This window comes from Eubalaena glacialis, chromosome 13 (genome assembly GCF_028564815.1).
Source record: "Eubalaena glacialis isolate mEubGla1 chromosome 13, mEubGla1.1.hap2.+ XY, whole genome shotgun sequence".
In the NCBI taxonomy this organism is placed as follows: Eukaryota; Metazoa; Chordata; class Mammalia; order Artiodactyla; family Balaenidae; genus Eubalaena; species Eubalaena glacialis.
Genome location: NC_083728.1, coordinates 29,264,581 through 29,291,333, shown reverse-complemented (window position 1 = coordinate 29,291,333; position 26,753 = coordinate 29,264,581). Strand labels below are relative to the sequence as shown.

At 45.9% G+C, this 26,753-nt stretch overlaps 1 protein-coding gene across 1 annotated transcript; it reads left to right on the top strand.

The window, feature by feature from the left end:
* On the top strand, positions 1 to 22,314 carry FKBP1A (FKBP prolyl isomerase 1A). Its single transcript, XM_061209258.1, has 5 exons — positions 1 to 177; positions 257 to 304; positions 15,470 to 15,582; positions 19,122 to 19,286; positions 21,210 to 22,314. The coding sequence occupies exons 1-4, from the start codon at positions 141 to 143 to the stop codon at positions 19,248 to 19,250; spliced, it is 327 nt and encodes a 108-aa protein (XP_061065241.1). The 5' UTR covers positions 1 to 140; the 3' UTR covers positions 19,251 to 19,286; positions 21,210 to 22,314.
* Positions 22,315 to 26,753: the final 4,439 nt, after the last annotated feature.

The window sequence follows — 26,753 nt, the reverse complement described above, 5'->3', positions numbered from 1 at the left end:
GTGCGCAGCCGTTCCGCGGAGGGACGAGGCACAGCCGGGGAACCGCCGCCAGATCCGCTCTCTGTCCACGCCGCCTGTCGCGCCGGCCGTCGCGCCGCCCGCCCGCCCGCCCCGCGTCCGCCGCCGCCGCCGCCGCCGCCATGGGAGTGCAGGTGGAGACCATCTCCCCCGGAGACGGTGAGTAGGTGTGCCCAGCGGCCTCGGAGTGCCCCGGCTGCCGCGCGCATCCGCTCACCGCGCCCGTCTGTCTCCTCAGGGCGCACCTTCCCGAAGCGCGGCCAGACCTGCGTGGTGCACTACACGGGTGAGTCGGCGGGCCCGCGGGGTGGGGTTGGGGGGCGGCCCGGGGGCGGCCAGCGCGGCCTGGGGGCAAAGGCCCGGGGCGTGGCGGCGGCGGGCCCGCGTGGCCCGAGGCCGAGGCCTGGGCGGTGGCAGCGCCCCCGAGGGGACAGCGTCGGGCCTGCGGAACCCCGGACGGTCTGAGCCGGCGTGTGCGAGCGCTGACCGCGGGCCCGACGTTATCCCGCACTTCGAAAGCGGTTCTGTGCCTCAAATGCTGCCGTTCTGCCCACAGCGCGGATGGGGAAACTGAGGCTTGGGGAGGCGAAGTCACTTTTCCAAGTCACACGCTCAGGAATGGGCAGAGCACTGGCCAAGGACCATCAGAGAGGATTTATATCATTTCTGTGTCCCGGTTGACACCCTATCTCCGTTTCCTCCCCGCCCTTCGATGGAGATAAGAAGGGCGAGGTAATTCCCAGGCCGTGGGAATTCAGCCTCTTCCCCGGGGAACTCGGCCCTGCGCTGCGGGTGGGGAGACGTCCCACTTTCTAAGTCATTGCTCTGGCCCAGCCCGGCCTTGGAGGAGCCAGATCTGCACGGTCTTTTTCCTCTTCTTACTTTTGAGCCACTTTACAAATCCAAACCTCAGTGGCAGTGATGGCCCAGGCTGACAGAACATGTAATTTAGCCCCCCAACCCTTCTAAAAGTAGAGACCTATCCCCATTCTAAAAATAAGGAAACTGAGGCCCAGTTAGGGAAACAGACAGGACTGTAAGCCAAAGGAAATATTAGACTCTCAGCCACAATTCTAACATGACAGTCATCTGCCTTGAGACCATCTTTTACTCCATGCCCTTACAAGGTCCTCCTGGGTTGTACTTGGTGGGGGGAAGGGAGGGAGGTGGCTGAGCAGGCGGAGACTTCTTAGCTGTAGGGGGCTGCTGGTGATTGGTGTAGCCCCAGTTGTTCATATGAACAACCTTCCCTCCCTTTCCTCCTTCCCCTTTCTCCGCTTTCCCACCCTTTCCTCTGTTCCTCCTCCTCCTTCCTCTGTTTCTTCTCCTTCCCTCCCTTTTCCTCCTCCTCCTCCTGGGTAGTCTTCTGTAGGCAGTTCTGACCCTGCGGCTCAGGGATTAGCTCTACCCTTCTCTTCCAGATCGTGGGGGGGAGCCCCCTGTTGAGGGAAATGACTTTCTTTGGGAAGGAAAAAAAGCAACTAACATTCCCCCCTCCTGTGCTCTTTTATTTCTCTGGCTGTTTTATTCCTCTGGCCCTTCTCCATGTGTAGAAAAGGGGGCCGGGGGTGGAGGGAGTTAGGGACTAGAACTTTTAAAAAGGCTACCAGAGGAGGAGGTATTGAAACCTGTCTTCATGGGGAACTGTCTCATGCCTGCAAACGAAACTGGAAAGTGGTTTTGATGTTTTAAATGGCTGTCTTTGTAGACCACAGTCAGCACCTAGGAGGTCTGCTGGAGGAGAACCTGCCAGTTTGGTTGTTTTTGATCTGCAGGATGAGAAGGGTAACAATTGCCTTTTACAGTGCTGGGTGAGTGGGCAGTTCATTCAGTTCCCACAGCCAACTGGGGCAGAGACTGGGACTCAGAGAGATGATGAGGTGACTTCTGACCCCTTCTCCTCCCGGTTTGGAGGTAGCCACATTAGGATAATTGGCTACACCTGTCCCACTCCCAAGTCTGTGCCTCTTGACCTTGGATCTCCCATCTTCTGGTGCTGATGGTAGGACTGGACACCCACATGTAGGCAGAACAACATTTCACTGTGCCTCTTGGTGAAGTGTCCCCACACAGCATGTCTGGAGCCTTTTCCTAAGAGAACAGATGGTCGTGGGACCCAGAGCACCATCAGGGCTCCCAGTGCCTCTTCTCCAAGTCTGTGTTTTCCTCGAGGGCGGCACCCACCCACACGTTCCCAGAACAGCAGCAGGACCCTGGCATGCATTAGGACAAAAGCTTTCTTTTTTATTTCATTTTTGATAAGCCCTACAGAGACGCCCTGGTGAGAAGCCAGCTCTGCCTCTCATACTCACAGAATAGGCTGTTCTTGGGCAGGCGGCTTTGTTCCTGTGGGTCTTTGCCACCAGCCTCCCAGAAAGAACCCGTTGGAGACCTGTGGGGGCGTGCGAGGAATGGGTAGGCGCTTTGAGATTTCATCTAGAGCAGTTATGGCTTTTAAGCCACTGGGAACAGAATCCATCTTGAGGGAACGTGGTGGGGAGTATCATAAAAATCTGGGGGTCCTCAAAGGCAAGAGGCCCACTGGACCTCGAGAACGGAGAAATTCTCATGATGCTCCTACTTTTCATCTGTGTCTTTCTCTACCTGCCTGCTTCAGTAGTCTCCTGTTACAGCTTTCTGTTTTCCTGCTTCTCCCAAGTCGTAGATGGTGGACGTTCCTGCCTGCCCACCCGCCCTCCTCCCACCCCCATGCCCCGTTTCTGTCTTCTTTTGCAGAGCTAGCTCAGATTGCTTGGCTGTGTGGCTCCAGTGGTTACAGTTCCTAGGAGGGAGAATCTCATTGACCCAGGTTCAGGTCGGGTGAATACTCTAGATCCAGTCCGCTCTGGCCAGGGATCTGCTACAGCTGATTTGGGGGCAGCTTCTAAGAATCAGCACTGGAAGTAAGGAAGCCAAAATCTTCTCTCAATCACCAGAGATATGATTATCACAGGCTGACTTTGACCACATGGATGTTTTAAATGCTACTGGTGGCTGCCAGTTGTATCCTGGATGCTACTCTCTGGGCTCCCTCTGGTGCCTTCTGTGGCCTCTAGCAGAGCACAGCATGAGCACCGCCCCAAAAGAGGCCTGTGCCGCCTCATCGTAGTGCCAGAAGGGAAAATGAAAACTGTACTGTCACCAGCCAAGCACCTGCTAGTAGCATGACAGGCGGGCATTGAGGTGGGAGGAAGGAGGTGGAATGGTAATCTGCCAAATATGTGCCTTGAGAATCAAGTGGATCCTCATGGCTCTCTCCTTGCCTCCGGTAGCTTCATCATCTTTATAGTTGAGTTTGTCCTGACACACAGCTAGGCTTATGTCCCTTTTACTCACATCAGCAGGCCACATGCCTGCCATTGTCAGAGCAACCTCAAGTGGATTGAAGAATTCTTTTTTTATAGTTGACATCTTGTCCTTGGGATCGGGTTTAAGTTGTCTGTAGCCTGGCTTCTGACTGAGAAAAACCAAGGATCTCTTGGCTTCATCTCCTCAGGAGGTCCACTTGGAGGGACGATGCAGCTCCCAGGGCAGGTGTGGTCCCTTTCCTGCAGTCCCCCTCCCCCCCCCAGCCCCTTGCTTTTCTTTAGCCTCTGTCTCCCCTCTCCTCTCTGCTTTATTCCACCCACTCCCCTGCTGGGTGTTTCTTGGCTGATGATCTGATGTCTGGAGGAAGGCTCGCCCCCAGCAGAGATTGCTCAGATGGATTCCGCGATGTGTGGCGGCTTCAGGCAGACAGGCTGTAACTGTTCGGGCAGGGCCACAACAGGACCCTTTTCCTTCCTACAGCAGATTGAGCAACAGCAAGCAGCCAGGCGCAGGGACACGGCCAGTGAACTAAACAAAGACCTGATCTGGTGGGGATGAGAGTAATAGCACGAAGGTGTGACCCGTCAGGTGGTGAGAAGCTCTGTGGAGAGAGATTAAAGCAGAGGACCTGGGAAGGGGCTTTGCTGCTTTTAGTGAGGGTGGTTGGAAGAGGCCTCTGACAAAATGACATTTTAATATTTGCCCAAAGGAAGTTGGGGAGTGAGCAGTGTGGCTGTCTAGGGAAGAGTGTTCCAGGCAGAGGGAGGAGCTACTGCAGAGGCCCTGAGGCTGGAGCATGCTTGGTGTATGAAAGGGACAGTGAGGAGACCAGCCTGGCTGCCGTGGATTGTGTGAGGGAGAAAGTGGTAGGAGATGAGGTGATGTGGGGCCTTGTAGGTTATTATCAGAACATGGGCTTTCTCTCTGAGATGAACCATTAGAGGGTCATGAGCTGATTTGGACTTTAACGGGACACACTGCATTCTGGCTACTATGTGGACTATTGGTGGCAAGTGCAGAAACAGGGCCCTGGTTGTACACTGGGTGTATAGAGTGTGCCAAGGGCAGGTGTGCAGAGGTGGTACCAGGTAGACGGTGATCCCCAAAGAAGATGTGAGTCCTTTGCTGGGTTCGGATCTTAGCTTGGGCAAATTGATCCACTTTTCTCAGCTTCCACGTGCCATCTGTAAAATGGGAGTAACAGTGCCTGCTGTGAGGAGTTGCTGGGGGCAGGTGCATTCTGGGATGGGCAGCAGCAACAGTGACGCTGTTATTGCACATAATCTCATTAAAGGTCCCTGCGTCTTAGGCACTAAGTGGTGTATTGTCCCTGCAGTTTAGCATTGGCAGAGTTGGATAGGCTGAGACCTTATCACCCTTCCATTTCACAGGTGGGGAAATAGGTAATTATAAAAAAGAGATGAATCTGAGTGAGGATTCATCTCAAAACAGGCCTACACATTGCCTACAGAATATATTGTCTAAGAAAGCTGCAGTTGTTCTCTTCAATTTGGGGACCAAGGGAGGTTTTTAGTGTGTGTTGTTGTTTCTTGGTGGGTATGAGAGGGGCAGGGTTGGGCTACACCAGCTTGGCTGTGTGAGCAAGTTAAGGTGTCAGTCCTTTTTCTCCTCAAGTTTCCTTAACATAACTGGACTTTAACATTTTGAAAATAGACCTTGCTATGGAAGCATTATTTTCTTTCCTCTGGGACTGTGATTACCAAAAACCAGAATTACACGGATGCCGAGCTCTCTTCTTCCACAAGTGAGAGCAGAAGAAGGCTCACTTGCTTTAAATGAACCAAAGACCTCATAGTATTGTTGCATCTACGTGCAGCTCTTATTTATGAAGTTGTCAGACATAGAGAAAAATCAAAAAAGAATAATAAATACCATGTGCTCACTACCTAGATTCCACGATGGTTGACGTTTTGTCATATTTGCCATTTCTGTCTACTTACAGGTATATGTAGGTAGATATCTATGTCGGGTTTTTTGCTGAGCCATGTAATTTGCAGACATCATGATACTTCTCTAAGTTCTTGAGCATGCTGTAAGAATGAGAGTATTCTCCCTATCCTGCTACTGGTCACATCTGAGAAAATTTTAAATGATTCAGTAGTATCTAAAGCCACATTCATATTGAAACTACCCCAGTTGTCTTCGAAGTGAAAACCAGAATTCAGTTGAGGTTCAGTTGGATATTATGTCTATAGTAACAATCTAGAAGAGTCTTCACACCTCACACTGCTTTTCCAAAGAGAGAAGGCTTATTACCTTACAGAATAGCCCATGTCTGTCTCATTGTTTTCTCTTGGTTGTTGTCTAACTCCTTCCACTGCCTTGATTTCCAGTAAACTAGGAGTTGAAATGTCCAAATAGTTTCTGGTTAAAACACTTTAACGTGAAGACTTCTTACAGAATGTCGTGCACTTTGTACTCAGCACACCGTGGGGAACATTACTATTTGTAATGCTAAATTTGATCTTTTTTGTGAAGGTGCATTTTACCCTTTGCAATTAGCGGGCCGTCTGTGAAGTGCTTGGACATCCTCCACGTGCTCTGCTCCTCATCAGCCTTTCACCTATTGGTTTTTACATCAATTGATGATTCTTACCAGAAGAAACTATTTCATTGGCATTTACAAAGTGGTAATTTAAAATTTTTTTTTCATATCTTCTACATTTATTAACTACCATTCTACTATTACACAGGGTAAAACTTAATTCTTTAATCACCAATCACCAAGGTCAGGAATTGGCTTTATAGTCATCCCCCATGGTGACAAGGGACTTTTCCCCGCCTCTATCTATTTATTTATTTGTTTTTAGTATACTAGGAACTCATATATTTTACTTGGAGCCTTAAAATCATAGATATTCATTATTCTTTTTGCTACTCACATTGTCCCAAAATTAGCCAGTAGGAGCCCCTTCAGGCAGGCTCCAGTACCTTTTTGACATGCTCCCACTATTTTTAATCATTTCCTTGTTTTACTTCTCTGATACTGGCATCAGTCACCTCTCCAAAGAGGTCTGGTTCCTTTCAGTGGGTCTCATAGACTTTTTTTTTTTTTTTCATTAACAACTTTATTGGGTATAATTTATACCATAAAAATTTTAACTTGAGCATGTTTGGTGGTTAAAAACTGATTTTTGTAAAGTACTGATTGAGTTCATTGTATCTATAAACTCATTTGTCTGCCATGGAGTTTTCTCTAAAAATAGGATTGTCACCTGCTATTTCCCATGGAAAAGGCCAGGGGTGTTTTGGATAACTTAGGCATGTATTATCCAGTTCTCCCTTTGGTGCTCATGGCAGTACTTGTTGATTCATATTTCTGTTTTCCCTATTTTTTTTACCTACTGAGGAACTCAACTGAGTCCTTGCATTTCTTCCCTCAGGAGCCTTTAACTTTGGCCCGATAAATTCTAGCAGTATAAAGAGCAGGAAGAGGAAAGGGAGAGAAAAGGGGGAATAATCAGCTCCTGGATGCTACTGTCTCTGCTCTCACTGCCTTTACTTTTCCCTTCCCAGGAGCTCAGGCCACCCTGGCCTGCATTCAGTTCCCCAAACACACCAAGCTTTCCCCCCAGGAAGGTCTCTGCCCCTGTGCTTAGGTGCAGCCACACTGCCCCCACTTCCCACCACATGGCAGGCTCTTCTTGCAGCTTAAATGACACCTCCTCAGTGGGTCTCCTGTGACCCTTGACTAAAGTGGTTCTTCGCACATGCACACACACTCACGCCTCTGTCTCCAACAAGGCACCCGTCCTTTGCTTTCCTCACAGTCAGGCTGTGTGTAGTTCCATCTACCCTTTCCCCAGGAGACTGCAGGCTCCAGGAGGCCAGACCCACACAAGTGGTGTTCTCCAGGTTCTCTCCCCACTGGTGCCTGGCATGGAATAGGTACTCAGTGACCATTTTGAGTGGTCAGTTAGGACCTGGCACTAGACTCCAGCTGGAGTGTGGAAAGCCCACATTCCTGTTATGATTGGTATCATACTTCTGTTGTCTTTGGGTTAGAATAAGAAAGAGAATATTTACAACATTTTGGACTTTGCCCAATCCCTGTGGATTGATAAAGTTGTAACCACTCCTTCCTCTCTCACCCACACACACAGGTCAGCACACCAAACCTTTCCCTCAGTCATTCAACAAATGCGTTAGGAGCTGGGCAGGGGGGGGAAGCCTCAACCTTGCCCTGGAGGTGCCTACCTTGTAGGGAGTGCCTTCCCTGTGCTTAACATTATAAGGGAAGTGCCTTGAACAGCCCACACTTGGGGCTAGAAGTGCCACATGGTCTTGGATGTGTGTGGCTCAGTCAGGGGCTTGCCAAATGTGTGCAAGGCCTGGTGGGGGCAAAGGTGCCTTTGATTTTTCTACAAGTGTCATTGACCATCTGTTATATGCAAGGCACTGTTCTGGGTACCAGGAATATAGGCGTGAAGAAGACAGAGTCCCTGCCTTCATAGATCTTAAACTGTAATGGGAAAGACAGATGATAAATAGGATTAATAAGCAAACATTGGATATTAGCCAATAGTGCTGAGGGAACAGGAGAAGGTTGAAACTTTAGATAGAACAATGAAGGTGACATTTGAACAAAGACCTGAAGGAGGTAAGGGAGTAATCCGTGTGACTGGGTAAGAGCATTTTAGGCAGAGGGAACAGCAAGGTCAGAGGCCCTATGGTGGGAGTATTCCTGGTGTGTGTGTACAGAACATAAGAAAACAGTGTTCTCGAGTGGAGAAGTGTGAGAGGAATCAGAGATGAAGTCAGAGAGGTGGTGCTGTGGGGTGGCAGCTCTTACAGGGCCTTGTAGGCCATTTTAAGGACTTCAGCTTCTATTCTGAGTGAAATGAAGAACTAGGGGAGGGTTTTGAACACAAGGGTAATAGGGTCTGACCTGTATTTTAAAAGAATGTCACTCTGGCTGCCATGTCAAATTCAAACTGTAGGAGAGCAAGGGCAGAAACAGGGAGACCAGCAGGGACTTACTGTAATAATCTGGAGCCAGCCTCCAGGATTCATGCCTTTAACCATTATACCTGACAGCTCCTGCCTCTGTGTTTTCTGGAAAACAGAAAAAATAGGATTAATAAGCAAACATTAGACATTAATAGGAGAGCAATGAGAGCATGGAGTCCTAACCACTGGACAGGCAGGGAATTCCCTGGCCTTGGGTCTTAACCACTGCTTCTATGACATGGGCCGAGCATCAGCGACACAGTCCAAGGGACCTTTGCACAGCAGCTGCTGGCCAAGTCTGCCTCTGCTGGTTCATTTGGAGCAAGAAAGAACCCTCCCTAACAGACGAGCAGAAGAAAGAGCCGAAAGAGCCAAGCTGTGGGAGGAGTGCTGCCGGGGAGAGGACCTGGAGACTTCCCCACACTCATGCGCGCTCTCTCTCTATTTTTAAAGCCCTCCTGCTCCCTCTCCAGGGATTTCAGCCTGGTTCTTCCCCCAAAGAACAGCTAAAACAGTTTGGGAGGAGACCCAGGCGAAGGTGATGTCAACTGCCTTCCAGCCAGAAGCTGCTTTAACAGTCCCTCTGGCAGCCATAGCTTTCACTCCTTTCATGGCCTTGTGCTTTTAACTGGAGACCCCCCAAATTTTCACATTTTTCTTACTGATGAGTAATTTAAAAGTGCCAAAAGTAAAAACTGCCATTCTGGGACTACCCCTCAGATTCTTCTTCCCATGTAGGGAAGAGGTCCAGAAATGGAAGCCTCACACTTGTCCTGCTAGTTCTTCAAAATCATGCAAATGAAGCAAATCGAAAAGTGCTCACGAGTGCCAGTGTTGTGAGTGCCAGGGGTTGAGCTGAGTGCCACAGGGACATAGAACTCTTGAGTCCAGGTCTGTGACCTTGAGCTGCGTTTAGTCAGGAGAGACGAGAATTAATTCTTGAAATCGAGAATACTTGGCTATCCTAGGCAATTTCTGGGTCGTGAGGTATAGATTTGTGTGGAATCAGAAGTAGAATCAGTCAGTTCTGCAGATAGACGGTCATGCTGGTGATCCAGGTTTTTGCTAAGAGTGGCTGTCATGTCTGAAGTGTAACCTCAGTTGCCTTCTCTCAGCAGAGCGTGCTTTCTCTAGGAAATTACAGTGCTAACTTGGCAGGTGGTTTCACTGTTCAAGGGCTCCAGGTCCTGGCACGGAGATGTCCAGAGTTAAAATGGGAGCAACTGCTGAGGCTTGACTTGCTGCCTGCTTTACCTGCTCCTTCCCAGACAGAGGAAGCACCTGCCATCCACTGCCAGGTTGGGTGTAGGAGGTAAACATATGTAGGATTTTAGTAAATCTCACTTTTTTCCCTTTCTCTCCGTTTTTTTAAAATAACAGTTTTACAGAGGCATAATTGACATGCAGTAAACTGCTGCTACTTAGCGTGTACAGCTTCATAAGTTTTGGTATGTTTCTTTGTTCCTCTTTGAAACCTCCCCCTTCTTCCCATCGCCAACAACCCCTGATATGCTTTTCTGTCAGCATAGGTCAGTTTGCATTTTTCTGAAGCTTTATATAAGTGGAATCATATAGTATGTACTGTTTTGTCTGGCTTCTTCCACTCAGCATAATTATGTTGAGAGTATGTTGTTCCATGTGTCAATAATTCATTCATTTTTATTGCCAAATAATTTTCTATTGTATGGATATATTTGGTTATCTGTTCACCAGTTGGCAGATGTTTGGGTTGTTCCAGTTATTGGCTATTACAGGTAAGTCTGCTATGAATGTTCGTGTATATAAGTCTTTCTGTATAGCCATAAGTGTCATTTCTCTAAATATCCAGGAGTAGAATGGCTGGGTCAAATGGGAGGTGTATGTTTAACTTAAACGGCCAAACTGTCTTCCAAAGTGGTTGTTCTGTTTTAAGTTCCCACCAGCCATGTGTGAGAATTCCAGTTCCTCCACATCCTCACCAGTACATAATACGATGAGTCTTTTTAGTTGTACTCATTCTAATCGGTAGTAGTCATACCTCCTAGTGGTTTTAACTTGCGTTTTTGTAATGATGATAAGGTTGAACATCTTCATGTGCTTACTTGCCATTTTTTTATCTTTTTCAGTGAAATCTATTCAAATCTTTTGCCCTTTTTTAATTAAGTTGTTTTCTTGTTGAGTTTTGAGGGCTCTTTATATATTCTGGACACAAGTCCTTTATGAGATATATGCTTCGTAAAGATTTTCTCCCAGTCTGTGGCTTGACTTTTCATTCTCTTAAAAGTGTTTTTTAAAGTGCAGAAGTTTTCATTTTTGATGAATTCATTTTATCCTTTATGGATTGTGCTTTTTAACCTCATATCTAAGAAATCTTTGCCTAACCCACAGTCACAAAGATTATTTCCCTATGTTTTCATCTAGAAGTTTTATAGTGTTCATTTAGAGTTGATTTTTAGTTGATATTTGATTATGATGTGAAGTATAGATCCAGGTTTTTACTTTTTGCCTACGGATATCCAGTTGTTCTAAAAGCCCACTGTATTTTTCATCTCAGGTGTTGTAGTTTTCATCCCTGGAAGTTTCACTTAAATCTTATTGTCCTTCTCTGCTAATTCTAACCTCTGTATCAGTTCTGAGTTGTTTTCAAATTGATTGATTAGTTGCATTGTGGGTTGTGTTTTCCTGCCTCTTTGCATGCTTGGTAATCTTTGGATGCTAGACGTTGTGAATTTTATGTTTTGGGGTGCTGGATATTTTTATTCCTAAAAATCTTCTTGAGCTTTGTACTGGGAAGCACTTAAGTTACTTGGAAATAGTTTGATCCTTTGGGGTCTTGCTTTTTTTTTTTTTTTTTTTAATTCTTCCTTTCCTCCTTCATTTTTTGGCCGCACCACGCGGCATGCGGGATCTTAGTTCCCCATCAGGGATCAAACTCACGTCCCCTTCAGTGGAAGCATGGAGTCTTAATCCCTGGCCTGTCAGGGAAGTCCCTGGGGTCTTGCTTTTACGATTTGTTAGGAGGGTCCCAGAGCAGTGCTCAGTTTGGGGCTGATTATTCCTCACTGCTGAGGCAAGATCTTCCTGGGTTTCCTACCCAGTGCCTCATGAACCATGACTTTCTTCAGTCTGGCTGATGGGAACAGGCACTGATCCCAGCCCTGTGTAAGCTCTGAGCACTGTTTCTTCTAAACCTTTTGGATGCTTTTCCAGGCCTTGAGAAGCTTCCTCAAACACATGCATTGATTAGTACTGTACTGAATACCTAAGGGGGACCCTCTGTATACCTCCGGGGGTCTTCCTCTACAGCTCTCTCCTCCCTGGTACTTGTCCTGTGGACTTGAGCTCCGTCCCACTTTCTTCTCCCTGGAAACTCCCAAGGATATAAGCTGGGGCAGACAGGGCTCGCCTTGTTAGTTTCCCATCTCTCAGGGATCACAGTTTTTCATTGCAATGTCCAGTGTCTTAAGTGTTTAACTATTGTCTGGGTTGTTTCTCTCTCTTCTTTTCATTTCATTTCGTTTCTTTTCTTTTGTTAGTTTGTTGTCTTTTTGTTTTTGTTTTAATTTTTGGTTGTTTAGTTAGGAGGGTAAATCTGATCCCTTTTCCTCCATCTTGGCCAAAACTACTGGTTTCGATGTCGCAGCTTCTCTTATGTTCTGCATTCAATACCGACAAACCTAATTCCCACTCCAGAAAGCATTGTATGCACATTCATTCCTGCTTCTTAATGGACATTGCTTCCTCTCTTGCATCACCTCCTTCCTCACCCTGCAAATTATAGCCATATAGAAGGTGGTCTCTTCCTCCGCATTGGAGAAGCCTTTTTTCTAGCACCTCCTGGCCCCTTTAGCCTGTGCCAGTTGTGTGACATCCTGCTCAGATCTTTGGATATCGTTTACCCTTTGGATTTAGATTATAGGAAATTCCCTCATCACATGTAAGGAACCCCACCTTTACCAACACCACCACCTAACCTTCCCTGTGAAGACTTCTTCTCCAAGGAAGTAGGTGAGATAGACAGAGGATGACCATGCCCTCAAGTTCTGGAGTGAGGCTCATGTCCTCTTCCCAGGGACAGCAGCTCATCTGAAATAGGGTAGGAGAATAAGGATCCTTGGCAAAGCTCCTGCTTAAAGCCCCTTTACTTAGAAATCCTGTATCTTGGCTTTTATGGTTACTTTTTGCCCCTCAGTGTCCCAGAAAAGCTTAAGGGGGACATTTTCCCAGACCCACAGTCTCTGCACTGAAGAGCATCCACTTCTCCAGTTAGGCTCAGCAGCAGGTACAGGCTGAGTCTCACCTTGTACCCCCAGCCTGGTACCAGTCAGACAGTTGAAACATCTCACCTTCAGGCAAAGCAGGATGGATGCATGTAACATCTAGAAGTTGCTTGGCAATGCATTTGATCAGGGATAAAAGGAAAGTGTAGGGAGTCTGTCTCAGTACCCAGTGGTTTTTATTGCAATCAAAATACGATCTTGCTCTGATTGGGCGCATGTTCAAATTTGGTAGGAAATAATATAATTCTTTTGTAGGTATACTGTATTTTTTTAAACTGTGAGTTGCAACCCATTAATGTATCATGAAATAAATCTAGAGAGTCACAATCAGCAGTCTTTTTAGAAATGAGAAGTGCCTCCCACATAGTAACTGTTACATGTAAATTTTGCTTCATTTATACACATTTATGTGTGTACTGGGTCCTGACATAACACACTGGTCTGTCGTCACAGTGATAGCTCTTACTGATGTGGGTTGTTGAGTTCCATTTCTTTGTTACTTCTCTCATGGCAGCGCTACAGTGGGGTGTACTAAGTAAATGTCAAATAAAATATTTACCTCTTTCCAATTAGATTACTTTCAGTTGCAAGTAACTGGAAATCTGACTTAAGGCAAAGCAGATTTTTAATCACCTAGAATGCAGGTCTTAAAGGAGGTGGTTTGGGGCTGGTTCAGAGCAATGGGACTACCATTCTGGGGTTCCTGGCTGACTTTGTGGTTACAAGGTGGCTGCCATGGCTCCAGACATCACATCCTCACATGACAGCATGCAACAGGAAGGGAGGGCAGGAGCTTTCTTCCTGGATGTGTTTCTTTTTTTTACCAGTGAGGCAGGTCTTTCCTGCAAGATTCCAGTAGACTTCACAGTTGGTCCAAGTACCCAAACTGGCCCATACGGCCACCTCACACCAACTCTGGCATAGGAGGACGGCTTGGATTGATTCCAGTTCGTCTCCTGGGCCAGGCTGTTGCTGCTCCTGGAAATTTGATGTTGTTAGAATGGGGGGTGGGAGTGCTGGGTCTGGGTTTTCCAAGGGTCTGGAATGTGCTACAGCCTGTGTTTCAGGTGCCCCTCTGGGCAGGTTTTCTCTTTGAGTTTTGTCCAGCCAGCCTTTGCAGATAGTCAGGACTTAGAGGCCAGGGACCACCCTCCCATCCTTGGCTCTTTCCCACGTGGCTTCCTCACCTAGTTACCTGTCTACCGTGGCTGCTCAGGAAGCCCTGGGGCTCTACTCAGGGTCTGCTCTAAAGAGCATAGACCAGGAAGAGGCTAGTTCTGGTCTTCAGTCTCCTCTCACCCTTAATGCTGAGTTCAGTTGGGGTGGGGTCAGTGTATGAAGAACTTGAAATGGGTTAAAGGGAATGTCCGTAGTAGTATGGAAAGTGGAGACCTAGTCTTCTCCCAGTTTCTCATTTATAAAAAACTATTCAAGTCCTGCCGTTTATCATTCCTTTTATCAGGTAGTGATTGTGTTCTGATAAAGGAGGAGCTACATGTACACCCCAACTTGTTAGTTCTGGGGTGCCAGTTCCTGGCTCTGCACTGACTTGGCAGGGGTAGATCTCCATCCTCCTGTCTCCCTCTCAGTCCTCAGCTCCAGGCTTCAGGCAGTGTCAGCACCCACTCTGCGCCCAGGACATCTGTCTCCCCTCCTATTCTGTTAGGACAGCAGTTCCTTCCCCCCTCCCCCCCTCCCCCACGTTTCCTATTTTGTCAAAATACAGAAAGTCTGATAGCTGTGATAAAGTTGTCAATTGATCTCTGCTTCCCCATTCCACCTGCCAGTGTTGACATTGTTTTTTAGGCTGGGATTTCCCTCCACCTCTGAAAACATACAAACACAACAGACTTCTGTGTTTTGCTGGGTCTTCTGAGTGTTGCTTAATTTAGAACCATGGTGGTTGCCCAATCTCCGCCTCCAATGAAATCAGCTTTGTGTTAGTTACATGTCAGCAACTGGCTGGCCCCTTCCAGTCTAGGATCCTGGTGTGAGTTTTCAGGACCTCAGTGACAGCTATCACAATTGGCTGATACTGGCTTCCAGAGAAACCAATGTGATGGTCTTTTCTGAGCAAGGAGTTGCAGGTGTCTATTCGTCTTTTGTCGTGGCACTCACCCACTGGCATCTCCATCTCTGGAATGCCCCCTTTTAGTCGAGGTTGCCATTATGGGTTGTCGCGCTTCTGGGAAACTGGAATAGTAGAATGAACATGGTTTTTGGATTTATAGCCTAGCTTTACAAGTTCACTTCTCTCTGCCTCAGTTCTGTGAAATGGGGACAGTGCTGTGGGAAGGATTGAATAAGTTCATATGTGGAAAGTGCCTAGCCCAGTCTCTGACTCGTAGTGGAAACACTGTCCACAGTTCAGAGTCGTTAGCAGTTCACTGGTGAAAGGTTTTTGGTGTCTTCCAATGCCACTTCTCCGATTCTCTGGTTCTCCGACACCAACTGGTATCCTACAGTTCAGTTAAGTTCTGACACTACCCACATTTCTGTAAAAGATGACAAATGAATTGAGGAAGGAATATGGCTTCTTGTACATGGAGTGACTTTGAGCTGTTGTGTGTGCCTAAAGGGCCCACAGTTACTCTGTCTGGGAGGAAACCCAAAGGGTGCTGGGAATTCCTGCTAGGGTGTGTCCACTTCCCCATTCTCCACAACAAGGTAGACTACTGCCTGCCTCTGTATCAGCTTACTGCTTGGAGCTGGGGAAGAGCGTTCACAAGCCTGGAGTAGAGGGACTACCCCAGCTCCTCAGAGGCCCACTGAGGACACAGGAAATCCTCCTAGGACACCCTGCCAGGCCCTCCAGTGCTGGCCTGTGGGACCGGCACTCTGCTGCTGACTCTGACTTGCCTCGTGTCATTACTCCTCGTTGCTCAAGTTACTACAACTGCCCTTCTCCACAGGGATGCTTGAAGATGGAAAGAAATTCGATTCCTCCCGGGACAGAAACAAGCCCTTTAAGTTTGTGCTGGGTAAGCAGGAGGTGATCCGAGGCTGGGAAGAAGGGGTTGCCCAGGTATGCTCTCCATTGTTTCGTTGTGTTTCCTAGTGTCTACTTTTTAAATTACGTTTATAGGTAGGAAAAATTTCACTCCTGGCTCTCTCACCCAGATAACTCCTTTTATTAATGTTTCTTGTAGAATTTCTTTAAGTGCCTCCCTTTTTTTTCTTTTAGACACACACACACATTGTTCTGTGCTTTGCTTTTTCACGTAATCCATCTCTGATACTTTATATACCAGGACATAAAAGAGGAGGAAGCTCTCCTCCTCATAGAGCTACATAGTGTAGGCAGACCTCAGAGATATTGCAGGTTCGGTTCCAGACCACCACAATAAAGCAAATCTTGCAATAAAACGAGTCACGTGAATTTTTGGTTTCCGAGGGCATATTAAAGTTATGTTTACACTATACTGTAGTCTGTTAAGTGTGCAATAGCATCATGTCTAAAAAAACAATGGACAGTTTACCCCTGAACAATGTGGGGGTAGGGGCATCCCTCCCCCGCCCCCTGAACAGTTGAAAATCCACGTATAACTTTACAGTCGGCCCTCTGTGTCTGCAGTTCCTCATCCAGGGATTCAACCAACCACGGATCACGTAGTATTTAGTATTGAAAAAAATTCATGTGTAAGTGGACCCACGCAGTTCAAACCCGTGTTGTTCAAGGGTCAACTGTACATACCTTAATTAAAAAATATTTTATTGCTAAAAAATGCTAACCATCATCTGAGCCTTCAACAAGTCATCTTTTTGCAGTAGTAACATCAAAGATCACAGATCGCCATCCAAATAATAATAATGAAAAGGTTGGAAATACTGAGTGAATTACCAAAATGTGGCAGACATGAAGTGAGCAAATGCTATGGAAAAAATGGCACCAGTAGATTTACTCAACACAGGGTTGCCAGAAACCTTCAATTTGTAAAAAACACAGTATCTGTGAAGCACAGTAAAATGAGGTATGCCTGTATTCCCTGTATTCCCTTGGGTGTACTATAATTTATTTGACCAGTACCCTATTGATGGCCATTTGGGTCATTTCCAGTATTTCAATATTGTAAACAATACTGCAGTGACTAATCTTGAATGGACTTTATTTTACATTTGTGCAGGTGTTGCCATAGGCAGATTCTTAAAAGTGGAGTGAGTGGTTCAGTGGCTGTGTGCACTGGATTTTGACATACTGCCAGGTTGCCATCTGTGGGGATTACACTGAGTTGCCACCAGCGGGCTGTGAAGGTGCCTGCTCCTCCCAGGCCCTCCAGCACGGTGTGTTGTTAAAAAGTTTCGGCTTCAGGACAATATAATGAGTGAAAAATGTTATCTCGGTATCATTTTAATTTGTGTTTGTCTTATTATTGACCATGTTGTGTCGGACCACTTCTGAGAGGTCAGACTCATGGAGAAAGTCATTTTGCTTGTCTTAAGTGTGTTTCTTCACCTCTCCCCTCCAAATTTGTGTAAACAGCTTTTGTTCTGCCAACTCTTCAAAATTCCCAGTAGATAGTAGGGGACCCAGGGTTGCCAAATTTCAGTTGGATTTTATCCTTCCACCAAGCCCAGGAATTTTCTTCTTGGCACTAACCAGGTAAAGGGATGTTTACGGTGGCCTAAGACCCAGCAAGCTTTATAATAGGCCCTGCCACGATGGATAAATTAGTCTATTTCCTCTCACCAAAGAGAATTGGAGATTTAACCAGTGTGGAGAGAAGGATTTGTCTTTCTCTTTTCCAGAATACACTTTGCTCTACTTCCTCTATAAAATATCACTGATTTATCTCCAAATAAACTGCTTAACTTTCAGAAACTTTAAGCTATCCCATTCCCAGGTGTCTAGATTTTTGTTCCAGCATGACTGAGGGTTGGCAGTACAAAAAGGAGAGGATCTTTGTGGCTTACTTCCCTTTGGAAACCTCTTCAACTATACCTTTCTGTCCCGTCCTGTTCCCACCCCAGAAGTCTGGCAGGCTCTTGGGTCTGTGGCCCATCCCCCATCTCCCATGCCAACCATTGTCCACCCCACAACTCATCTTCTGTGGCTGTTCCAGCACTGGAACAATCATTGTGTTGTGTGTTCCAGGAGCCATAGCTGCCACCAAGATAGTGTTACCAGTCTATTTCACATCCCAGGCTTGGTGAGGCATGGTGGGGTGTTGGGGAGATGCCCAGTCTCCCCCTGCACCCAGGGTTCTTTGGGTCAGTCACAGCTCTGTTACTTGTGAGAAGTCTGGGTGGTCTGAGACCTACATAGAGCATCTTCTTTTAAACTCCTCTGTAGAATATTTATTTAGCAAGTAAGTTAAAAGCACAGGAAGAAGGGGGGTTGTCTTGTGCCCCTTTTCCTATTCTTTTGATATTGTGTTCTGGTTTTCTGTGTTTACAGGTCTGCAATCCTGCCACATGTACTGTTTTGGCAGCTTGCTTTTTTCAACTAACGATGTGTATTGGACATCTTTCCATGTTAGTATAATTAAGGCCACTATATTCTTTCTGTTGGCTAACCCGTGGTGCACATGTGCTGTGAAACCACTCCCCTTGCAGTGGGCATTTGGGTTGCTAGCAGATTCTGGAAGTGGAATTGCTGGGTAAAAGGATATGATTGTTTTGAATTTTATTAGATTAAGCCATATGCTTTCAACTGTCCTTACTACCTTGGTCCAACATGTCCCAGTTTCTGAAGGGAGCTGTAGGAAGTAAGCCTGCAGCTTTCTCTTCAGTCACCATCTCTTGTTCTGGGTCAGAGAGCCAGGAACGCACACATGGAGACTTAAAAAAGATAGGTAAAGGGTGGGAATAGAGCAGAGGACCTCACTATTCAGAAAATAAATATTTAAACTTGTGTATTTGATTAGAAAATGAAAAACTACAAATACATTTTAATAAGTGAAACATTTCCCTCCACCCTCTGTTCTCCCCATAGAGAAATGGTGGTATTATTTGTGTCCTTCCAAAGATGTTTTCTGTTTATACAGGCAGGTATAAATATAAACTTTCCTCTTTTTCACACAGTTGTTAGCATGCTGCTTTGTACAGTGTAGTTTGTACCCCCAGAAAATCATACTGTCTTTTTTAGTTTTTCTGTATTTCTGAGTACAAGTATAAATCTAGAAAGTATAGAAAAGTAGACTGCCTCAAATATTACTTTCTGTGTGTTTTCTTTTAAAGCAAAGTTTTGATCAAAGCACTCCTTTTTGAAGAGTATAGATGCCTCTAGTGACAGGCCACTGAAGGATCAGGTGGTGACACTTCTAGAGTGATGGCTGCCCAGAGTCAGATCAGTGAGACCTGGACAGAAAGCTTGAGAGCCTGATGGTTCTGGGAGTCGAGAGGGATTTTGATCTGCTGTCGGCTCCCTTGGAGACAGATATAGGGCTCATCCAGCCTGATCGCCTACCTCCACATCCCATAGAGGGCGTGCCCGCTGCCCAGGCAGCCGTGCAGTCACTGGAATGTCCTAGTCACACCGTCCTGGCAGGTAACCACAGCTCTGCTTCTTAAGGAGACATTTGGGGGGTGCATCAGCTCATTCATTTTTCCTTGCTCTTTTCACAGATGAGCGTGGGTCAGAGAGCCAAGCTGACTATCTCCCCAGACTACGCCTATGGTGCCACTGGGCACCCAGGCATCATCCCGCCAAATGCCACTCTCGTCTTTGATGTGGAGCTTCTAAAACTGGAATGACAGGAATGGCCTCCTCCCTGAGCTCCCCATTCTTGGGTAAGGAACTTAGTGCTGAAGGACCTTCCTTTGCTCCTCCCAAGTCATGCGCAGTGTTTGATGAGCATCAGAGAGAACCAAAAATGCCATGGGTTTTTTTCCCTTTACATTCTCCCTCTATTGGCTATCCTTTCAGTTTTAAGTGTACACCTTGGAAAGGGACGGCATGTGCTCTTAAAAGAACTCGTGGGGATGGGGCAGCTGATGGTAGCTGCTTAAATTAAGTATTTTTATATGTAGCCTATAAACTAAAACTGAGTTGGGAACTGGAAATATAGGCCAAATTTTTAGTGCTAGCATTTTAGTTCTTTAGAGGTAAGATTGGGATGACTGACTTTGCTTGCCCTGCCTAGTTTCTACAGCTCCCTCATCCATACAGTCTGTGGTTACTGCCTGTTAGAGGATATGAGAGAGGCATTACCACCTGGGCCGCCTGCCTCGGGGAGCAAGCCCAGGACACACGAGGACAGACAGCGGGCCAGCTTGTTATCAGTGGGTTGAAAGGTGAGGCCTAAGGATGCTTATGAAGTGTAAAGGATGCTCTCAGTCTAGGAGAGGCTCTTAGGGACCTAAGTCAGCCTTTCTGTGCAACAAGTGAGGAGACTGAGGCCCAGAGAGAGAGAGGCCTTACTCAAGGTCACATCCAGACAGTGGCAAATTCGGACAGAACCCTTTTCTGCATCCCCTTCCTGGACCTTTTTTTCCTTCCTCTACCCTCATTTCTAGGCAACCAAACTCAATATCCTAATGGCACCTAACTTTTCATGTGGATATTAGAATCATAAAACACATGAATGTTTGTCATCTTCTTTCCACATGGCCCCAGACCTCTGCATTTGCTCCCCTCCCGTCCCTGGAACCAGAGGGCCACAGCCAGGGGCTGGGTGAGAATGATTTTGTTTGAAAATGGTAGCAAGTGGCAGCCAGCCTGTTATGGAGTACCTTTGTCCTACTATGGACTTTTTTAAATAGAGGAGCCTTTTTTATTATTAGCTATTTCCTCCCAGTGGTTTGATCCCTAAACACCTGGGTCATCCAGGCCTGGTCAGGTTTGAGGACTCTGGCTACTCCACTTGTCATTCCTGCCGGGAGGGAATTCTGACACTTTACAGAGCCTCTCTCTGCCCAGAGGTCTACACCTAGTCCCCACCCTGGAAAGCTGAGTCCTTTGAACATAACGTACTTGAGGAAGTCTTGGAGTTACCCTGATTTGGGAACAGGCTTTCTGGAAATCTGGAAGGACAGAGGAAGGGGAGAAAGAGGGGAGAGAGGGCTGAATGGCTATGAGTCACCCTGGCCTAAACCTCCCCACACACTGCCAAAGCACAGCTCAGAGCTTCATGAAAGGGTCTTGAGGGAAAGCCCAAGGGCAAACCCAGAAAGTTACAGGTTTGAGAGAGTGAATGGAGACTGCAGACATTTTCTCAGTCTGTTCAACATGAGGAAAACCAGCTTCGGGCTGTGCACATTTAAGCCCCTGGGAAGCTTTAAAGACTCTCTTGATGCCCAGGCCACCCCCCAAGACCAGTTAACCGCCACCACTGGGAGTGGGGTCCAAGTGTTGAGGTTTTTTAAAGCCCCCAGGTGATTCCTATATGCAGCCAGGTTGGAGACTCATTGATAATGGGAAACTGTATTGTCAGCTGCATTGGTGGGCTTTGCCTTTCCTGCTATCCTCAGCAACAAAAATGTGACCTTAGGTTTAAAAAAACACAACCAAGATGAGCAGGAAGGAGGCTGCTCACCTGGGAATCCAGCCCGAGCCCAGTGGGCCCTCCCCAGCTGGAGCAGAAGGGGCGAGGGCCAAGTCAGACCTCACAGCTGTTAGGGAAGGGACGTGGTGTGGCAGCAGCCTGTGGCTGTCCCTACTGCACCCAAAAAGCATTGAGTTGCTGGAACTCACCAACTTTCTGTCTCCAACAGATGTGCCATGGAAGGATCTGGCGCCTCCAGATGCGCACAGCGAGTCCGTATGGAGCTTTTCCTGATGTTCCACTACACTCTTTGTATAAACATCTTCCCTGACTGAATGTGTTCTGTCACCGGCTTTGCTCTTCCCCTTTCTCCTCGTATGTGTGTTGACCTGAACTATATGCCATAAACCTCAAGTTACCCATTTTAGTTTGTTTTTGTTTTGGGGTGAAGATTGAGTTTCAGTCCTTTGGATCTAGGTTTCCAGTTAAGTACTAGTCAAGTATTAACAGCACAAATAATGGGTTAACTTTAGAATAGGAATTGGTGTTGGGGGGAGTGCAAGAATCTTTATTTTATTTTATTTTTTTTTTGGATGAAAGTTTTATCTATTATATATTAAACATTCTTGCTGCTGCGCTGCAAAGCCATAGCAGATTTGAGGCGCTTTTGAGGGCCGAATTATTCTCCAAGTTGAGAGATGTCCTCGGGTTGAATTAAAAGCCCTACCCAAAACTAAAGTGGGAAGGGGAGAGCCTTTGCCTCCACTGTCCCACCCCCACCCTCCCCTTAACCCTCTGCCTTTTGAAAGCAGATCATTTTCACTGAGATGTTGGACACTACAGGTGTCTGTCACCGGGCCAGCAGGGACCTCTGAAGCCTTCTTCATGGCCTGGCTTTTTTTTTTTTTTTTTTTCTTTTTTTCCATCCTGTGGTTTTCTAATGGATATTTAGGACTTTTGTAATCTCATAGCTATCCAGGCTCCACTTCCTAAATTTTAAGAACTTTAATCGAAAGTTAAATTGAAGGTGCTGTTTGTAGACACTTAACACCCATGAAAGCCCAGCCATCATGACAAATCCTTGAGTGTTGTCTTAAGAAAATGATGCTGGTCATCACAGCTTCAGCATCTCCTGTTTTTTGATGCTCAGCTCCCTCTGCTGATCTCAGAGTTTCCTGGCTTCTCCTTCCTCCCTCTCACCCTCTGCTGTCCTGTGTAGTGATTTGGTGAGAGAAATTGCTGCCTACTCGCCCACGCCTACCCCACCCCCTGCACTACATATGAGTTTCAAGTTTTATTATTGCAATAAAAGTGCTTTATGCTGGCTTTTCTCAGCTCTGTGTGATGGTGGTTACTTTCAGGTGCCTCCCCCTGCCCTTTGGTGCAAGGGGATGGGGTTAGGGTGTGGCAGTGGGGGTGCAGTGCTGGAGGCTGTGTCTTAGCAGAAGAACTGCAGCAGGAACATCCTTCCCCGTTGCCCTCTTGGGAGATGGGATGGGGGGCAGTAGATCTGCATCTTCACCCATGGAGGGAACTTTGTGGAGGTCAGGCTGGGGTCGTCAGGGAGCCCCACCCCCTTGCCCATCATCAGATGTTCATTAAATGTGTGGTCTGGGTAGAGTTCTATACTGGGTTCTCTGGGGTTGCCAAGAAGTCGGGGATGCAGCCAGCAGAAGAACTGAGCCACCACCCATTTGGAGATTTGCTACCAGCAAATTGATGAAATGTTACGAAGGGAAGATTAGGGTTTTAAATAGGTGTTCCTTGGTGACACTTGGTGTGGAGGCTTTTTGTCACATGGACAGTTTGGTTGCAGTAGCTTCCCTGGCCCTACTCTGTATATGCTAGTAATATTCCCCTCCTCTGGTCATGGACACCAAAAATTGTGGTATCCCACACCTTTCTAGACACCTTCCACAATTTCCCTGGTTGAGGGCCTTTGATTTTAAATAGATGGTTCAAAGACTTGCTTAATGATTTTCCAAATCCATCCTTTTATTAATTTAAGTCACCAGAGTATCATTTCAGGGTTATGTCTTATTTTCCCCAAAATTCTTTTATAAAAATTGCCAAACAACAAATAAAAGATTTTTCCCGTGAATATCCATATACCCACCACCTAGATTCTGCCATAAACATGTTACTCTACACCTGTTTATCACATATTTATTCATCCCTCTTGTTAGTCTGTCCCTTTATGTTACATTTCAGAATAAACAGACATCGCTACAGTTTCCCCTAAATATCATTAGAATTTAATATTTGTTTACACTTTTGGACCCTAAAACCCTATCAAAATACAGAATATCATCTCAGAAAGTTCCCTTATGCCCTTTCCCAGTCAGTTCCCACCGCACCCCCAGAGGTAACAATTGTTTTGATTTTTTCTACCATAGTGTTGCCTGTTACAGAATTTAATTTCAGTATGATCTTAAACACTATGTCTTCCTGCACTCAGACACATAGGGAAGCTTTTAGTTCTCATTGAACTTAAAAGTTCAAAGAAATCAACTGGATCAGGGTCAGGTATCTGTGACAGGCAGAACCATGGGCCCCAAAGGATGCACACATCCTGATTCCCAGAGCCTGTGAGTACCTTACGTGGTAAAAGGGATTTTGCAGATGTGATTACATTAAGGACCTTGATGTGGGGAGACTGTCATGGATTATGTTGGTGGGGCTAGTATAATCACAAGGGTCCTTAAATGAGTCAGAGATGTGAGGATGGAAAGGCATCTGAAGATGCCATGCTGCTGCCTTTGAAGATGGAGGAAGGGGCCACAAGCCAAGGAATGCTGGCAGTCTCTAGGAGCTGGAAAAGGTGAGGAGAAGAATCCTCCCCTAGGGCCTGAAAGAACCAACCCTGCCAAGACTTGGATTTTAGCCCTGTGAGACCCATTTTGGACTTCTGACTTCCAGAACTGTAAGATGATAAATCTGTGTTATTTTAAGCCACTAAGTTTGTGGCGATTTGTTACAGTGGCAATTTGAGCAAGAGGAAACTCATACAGGGTCTTTGTTTCTTTTACTTTTAATGTATAACAGAGAACAGAATAATAACAAATCAGGATTTTTTAAAAAATCTCCAGGATTCTACAGCGCTAACAAATCAGACTTCAGTTTTTTCTCCTTCCCCTCTAGTTCTCGCCCTAGGCACCTGCCATTTTTAGTTTTAATCACAGCCTAGTATAAATTTTGCATTCTGGTTTTTTCTCCACTGAATGTTTTTGATTAAGAATATTTGTTCATGTTGCTGTAAGGTCTTTATAACTATTTTAAGAGGGCTGTAAATAAAATCAAATGAATATACTAAATTTAACTGCTTTTTTTTTTTTTTTTTTTTTTTTTTTTTGTCCACGGCTTGCAGGATCTTAGTTCCCCGACCAGGATTTGAACCTGGGCCCCGGCAGTGAAAGCGCCAAGTCCTAACCACTGGACCGCCAGGGAATTTCCCTTAACCACCTTGTTAAAGGACAAATTTTTTTTAGGAAGTAAAATCATGACTCAAATACAAAATGAACATGTTAAAGATTTTAGTTAACTCATTAATTAATGAGAGAACCAGTAAGACGTTTTAATAATAAGTCCAGTAGGAATGCTGAAATGAATTTGCTTAATAGATACAAAACTGGCAAAATTGGCCAGTATCCACAGACAATCAGTTAAATTCCACTGGATGAAATCTGCATTTCTCTGCACAAGAATCATCTGCATTATCAGTTTCCCTCAATGTACATCATTGTAAAGTAGCTTAAAGAGAGTGAAAGGTGGAGACAACCCAGAAGGGGGTGGAGGGTGGATGGGTAAATGGAACACCCAGTAACTGGGGAGGGAGGGAAGCTCTTTCAAAGTCTTTCACAATGTTTCCTGACACCCTATTGTTGGTTACTTAGGTTATTTCCAATCTTTTGCTTTTATTAAAACAAAAAGTCAATATACATCTTTAAACATGTAGTTTCTTTCTTTCCTAAATATCTTGATTCTATAGGATAAAACACTAGAAGGAGGACTGTAGGGTCAAAAGAGATTTTTATGACTTTCAGTTCATGTTGCCAAGTTGTATAAGCCTTTTCCCACACACCGAAAACAAATCCCACCTACGTTGCATGGCAGAAAATGGGTTGTCCCTTCCATGGTCTCCTTAAAAAACAAGCACTTTCTTTTTCGAGACACCCACCCACCCACCCACTTTTCCCTCATGTTCCTTGGTCAGAATTAAATCTGTGGAGAATTGACTGATCTGGACCAGAGACACATCACCCCTTCCCCAGTGCTGGCTCCCCTGAAGCCCAGAGCCCCTGAGCCCCAGAACAGTATCCAGGATCTACTGACTTTATTTTCCTTTTCTTCGTTTTTGTTTTATTTTTGAGAAGCATGACGGTTATATGCACAGTCCTAAGATTCAGGAGAACTCTAATTCTGCTTCTGACGTTTGCTACAGCTTAGACACTGAACTACCCTGTTTCTGAGTGTTTCCATTTGTTGAATGGATTCGGGGTGAGGGCTGGGGCATGCATGGTAGGTCAGAGTGACCAGGTGAACTTTAAGATAACTTCCAGCTCTAAAACTAATTATCATGTGGCCACACACCTCCCCCTCCCCCCAATAACCAGGATGACAGTTTTGACTACAAAAAAGCATTCTACTGACCCCTATTTTTGTTCCAGGAAAGGGCTGGCCACACACCCTCTGCCCCTTCCTCTTTTGAAATGTCCCCAAACTGCCTGGCCCCTTGCAGCTAACCGAGGATGGCCAAATGTACTTGACCAGTTAGTGTGTCCCTCGCTCCACAAATCCTGCCTTACGGGAACGTTTTCCAATGAGATACTGCGTTAGTATTTCCTTTTTATTCAATAAAATATACTCCCTGACACCTTTGAACCGCTGCTGAAGCAAAGGTGACAGCAAAAGAGTTCCCATGCTGTAAGTTTCTGAATAAACAGGCTTTATTAACTTTATCGTGGACTTAGATTTGTCTTTGACACATGTGGGATGTGTGTCTGTAAGAATTCTGCCCTCAGCATGCACCTGCTTCCTGAATAAATGTGGGTTCACTTTGGTTGACAGCCTTGGACTGAACCGTGTTCTTGGGAACCACCGAGAAAGCAGAGTTTAGGGATTCTTGTTCAGCTCTCTAATTAAATTCAGTGAATTAATAAGAGACAGCTGACACCAAAAATGCATTAAAATTAAAATGCCAAGGGCAGCACTCCCCTGGCTTCTGCCCAGAGTGGGTCTTATGAGTTCCCCGAGTTCCCTACATGCATCGGGCAGATTGATTACGGACCATCAGGAGCCAGGCTTTGCAGCAGCTGCCCTATAGAGTACACGGGAAAACAGCTGTCAGCTTTTATTAGGAAGGTGGAAATATTTGCTAGTGAGTATGTAGGTCTGATATATTGTTGGATCTGTCTGCCAAATGCCACTGTAATTTTTCCTAGTTTAGAATTAATTTGTATATTTCTCAAAGCAATAGATGCCCAAGATTTAGGGAAATAAATTCAGTTAACCACAGAGTATATTTATGGTATGCCATCCCTGTGATCAGTGCTGTTCTAGGTTTTAGAAGTGAGTACAGGATAGGAAAGAGAAAGGTGCCACCTGCAAGGACCTTCCATTCTAGTGGAGTTCCAAAACATGAACAAATAAATAATGTCAGGTATCCAGAGTGTGACAGCAGTGAGGAGAGCGGTGAAGTAGCCAGCTGAAGGCTGGGAGGAAAACTGTTCTAGGATAATGGAACAGCAAGTACAAAAGTTCTGAGAGGTGGTGA

Excerpts from the sequence above, each read along its gene's own strand:
- FKBP1A (XM_061209258.1), top strand. The coding sequence starts at position 141 with ATGGGAGTGCAGGTGGAGACCATCTCCCCCGGAGACG. Across the intron at positions 178-256 it reads GACCATCTCCCCCGGAGACG|GGCGCACCTTCCCGAAGCGC; the intron begins GTGAGTAGGTGT and ends CTGTCTCCTCAG. Across the intron at positions 305-15,469 it reads CTGCGTGGTGCACTACACGG|GGATGCTTGAAGATGGAAAG; the intron begins GTGAGTCGGCGG and ends CCTTCTCCACAG.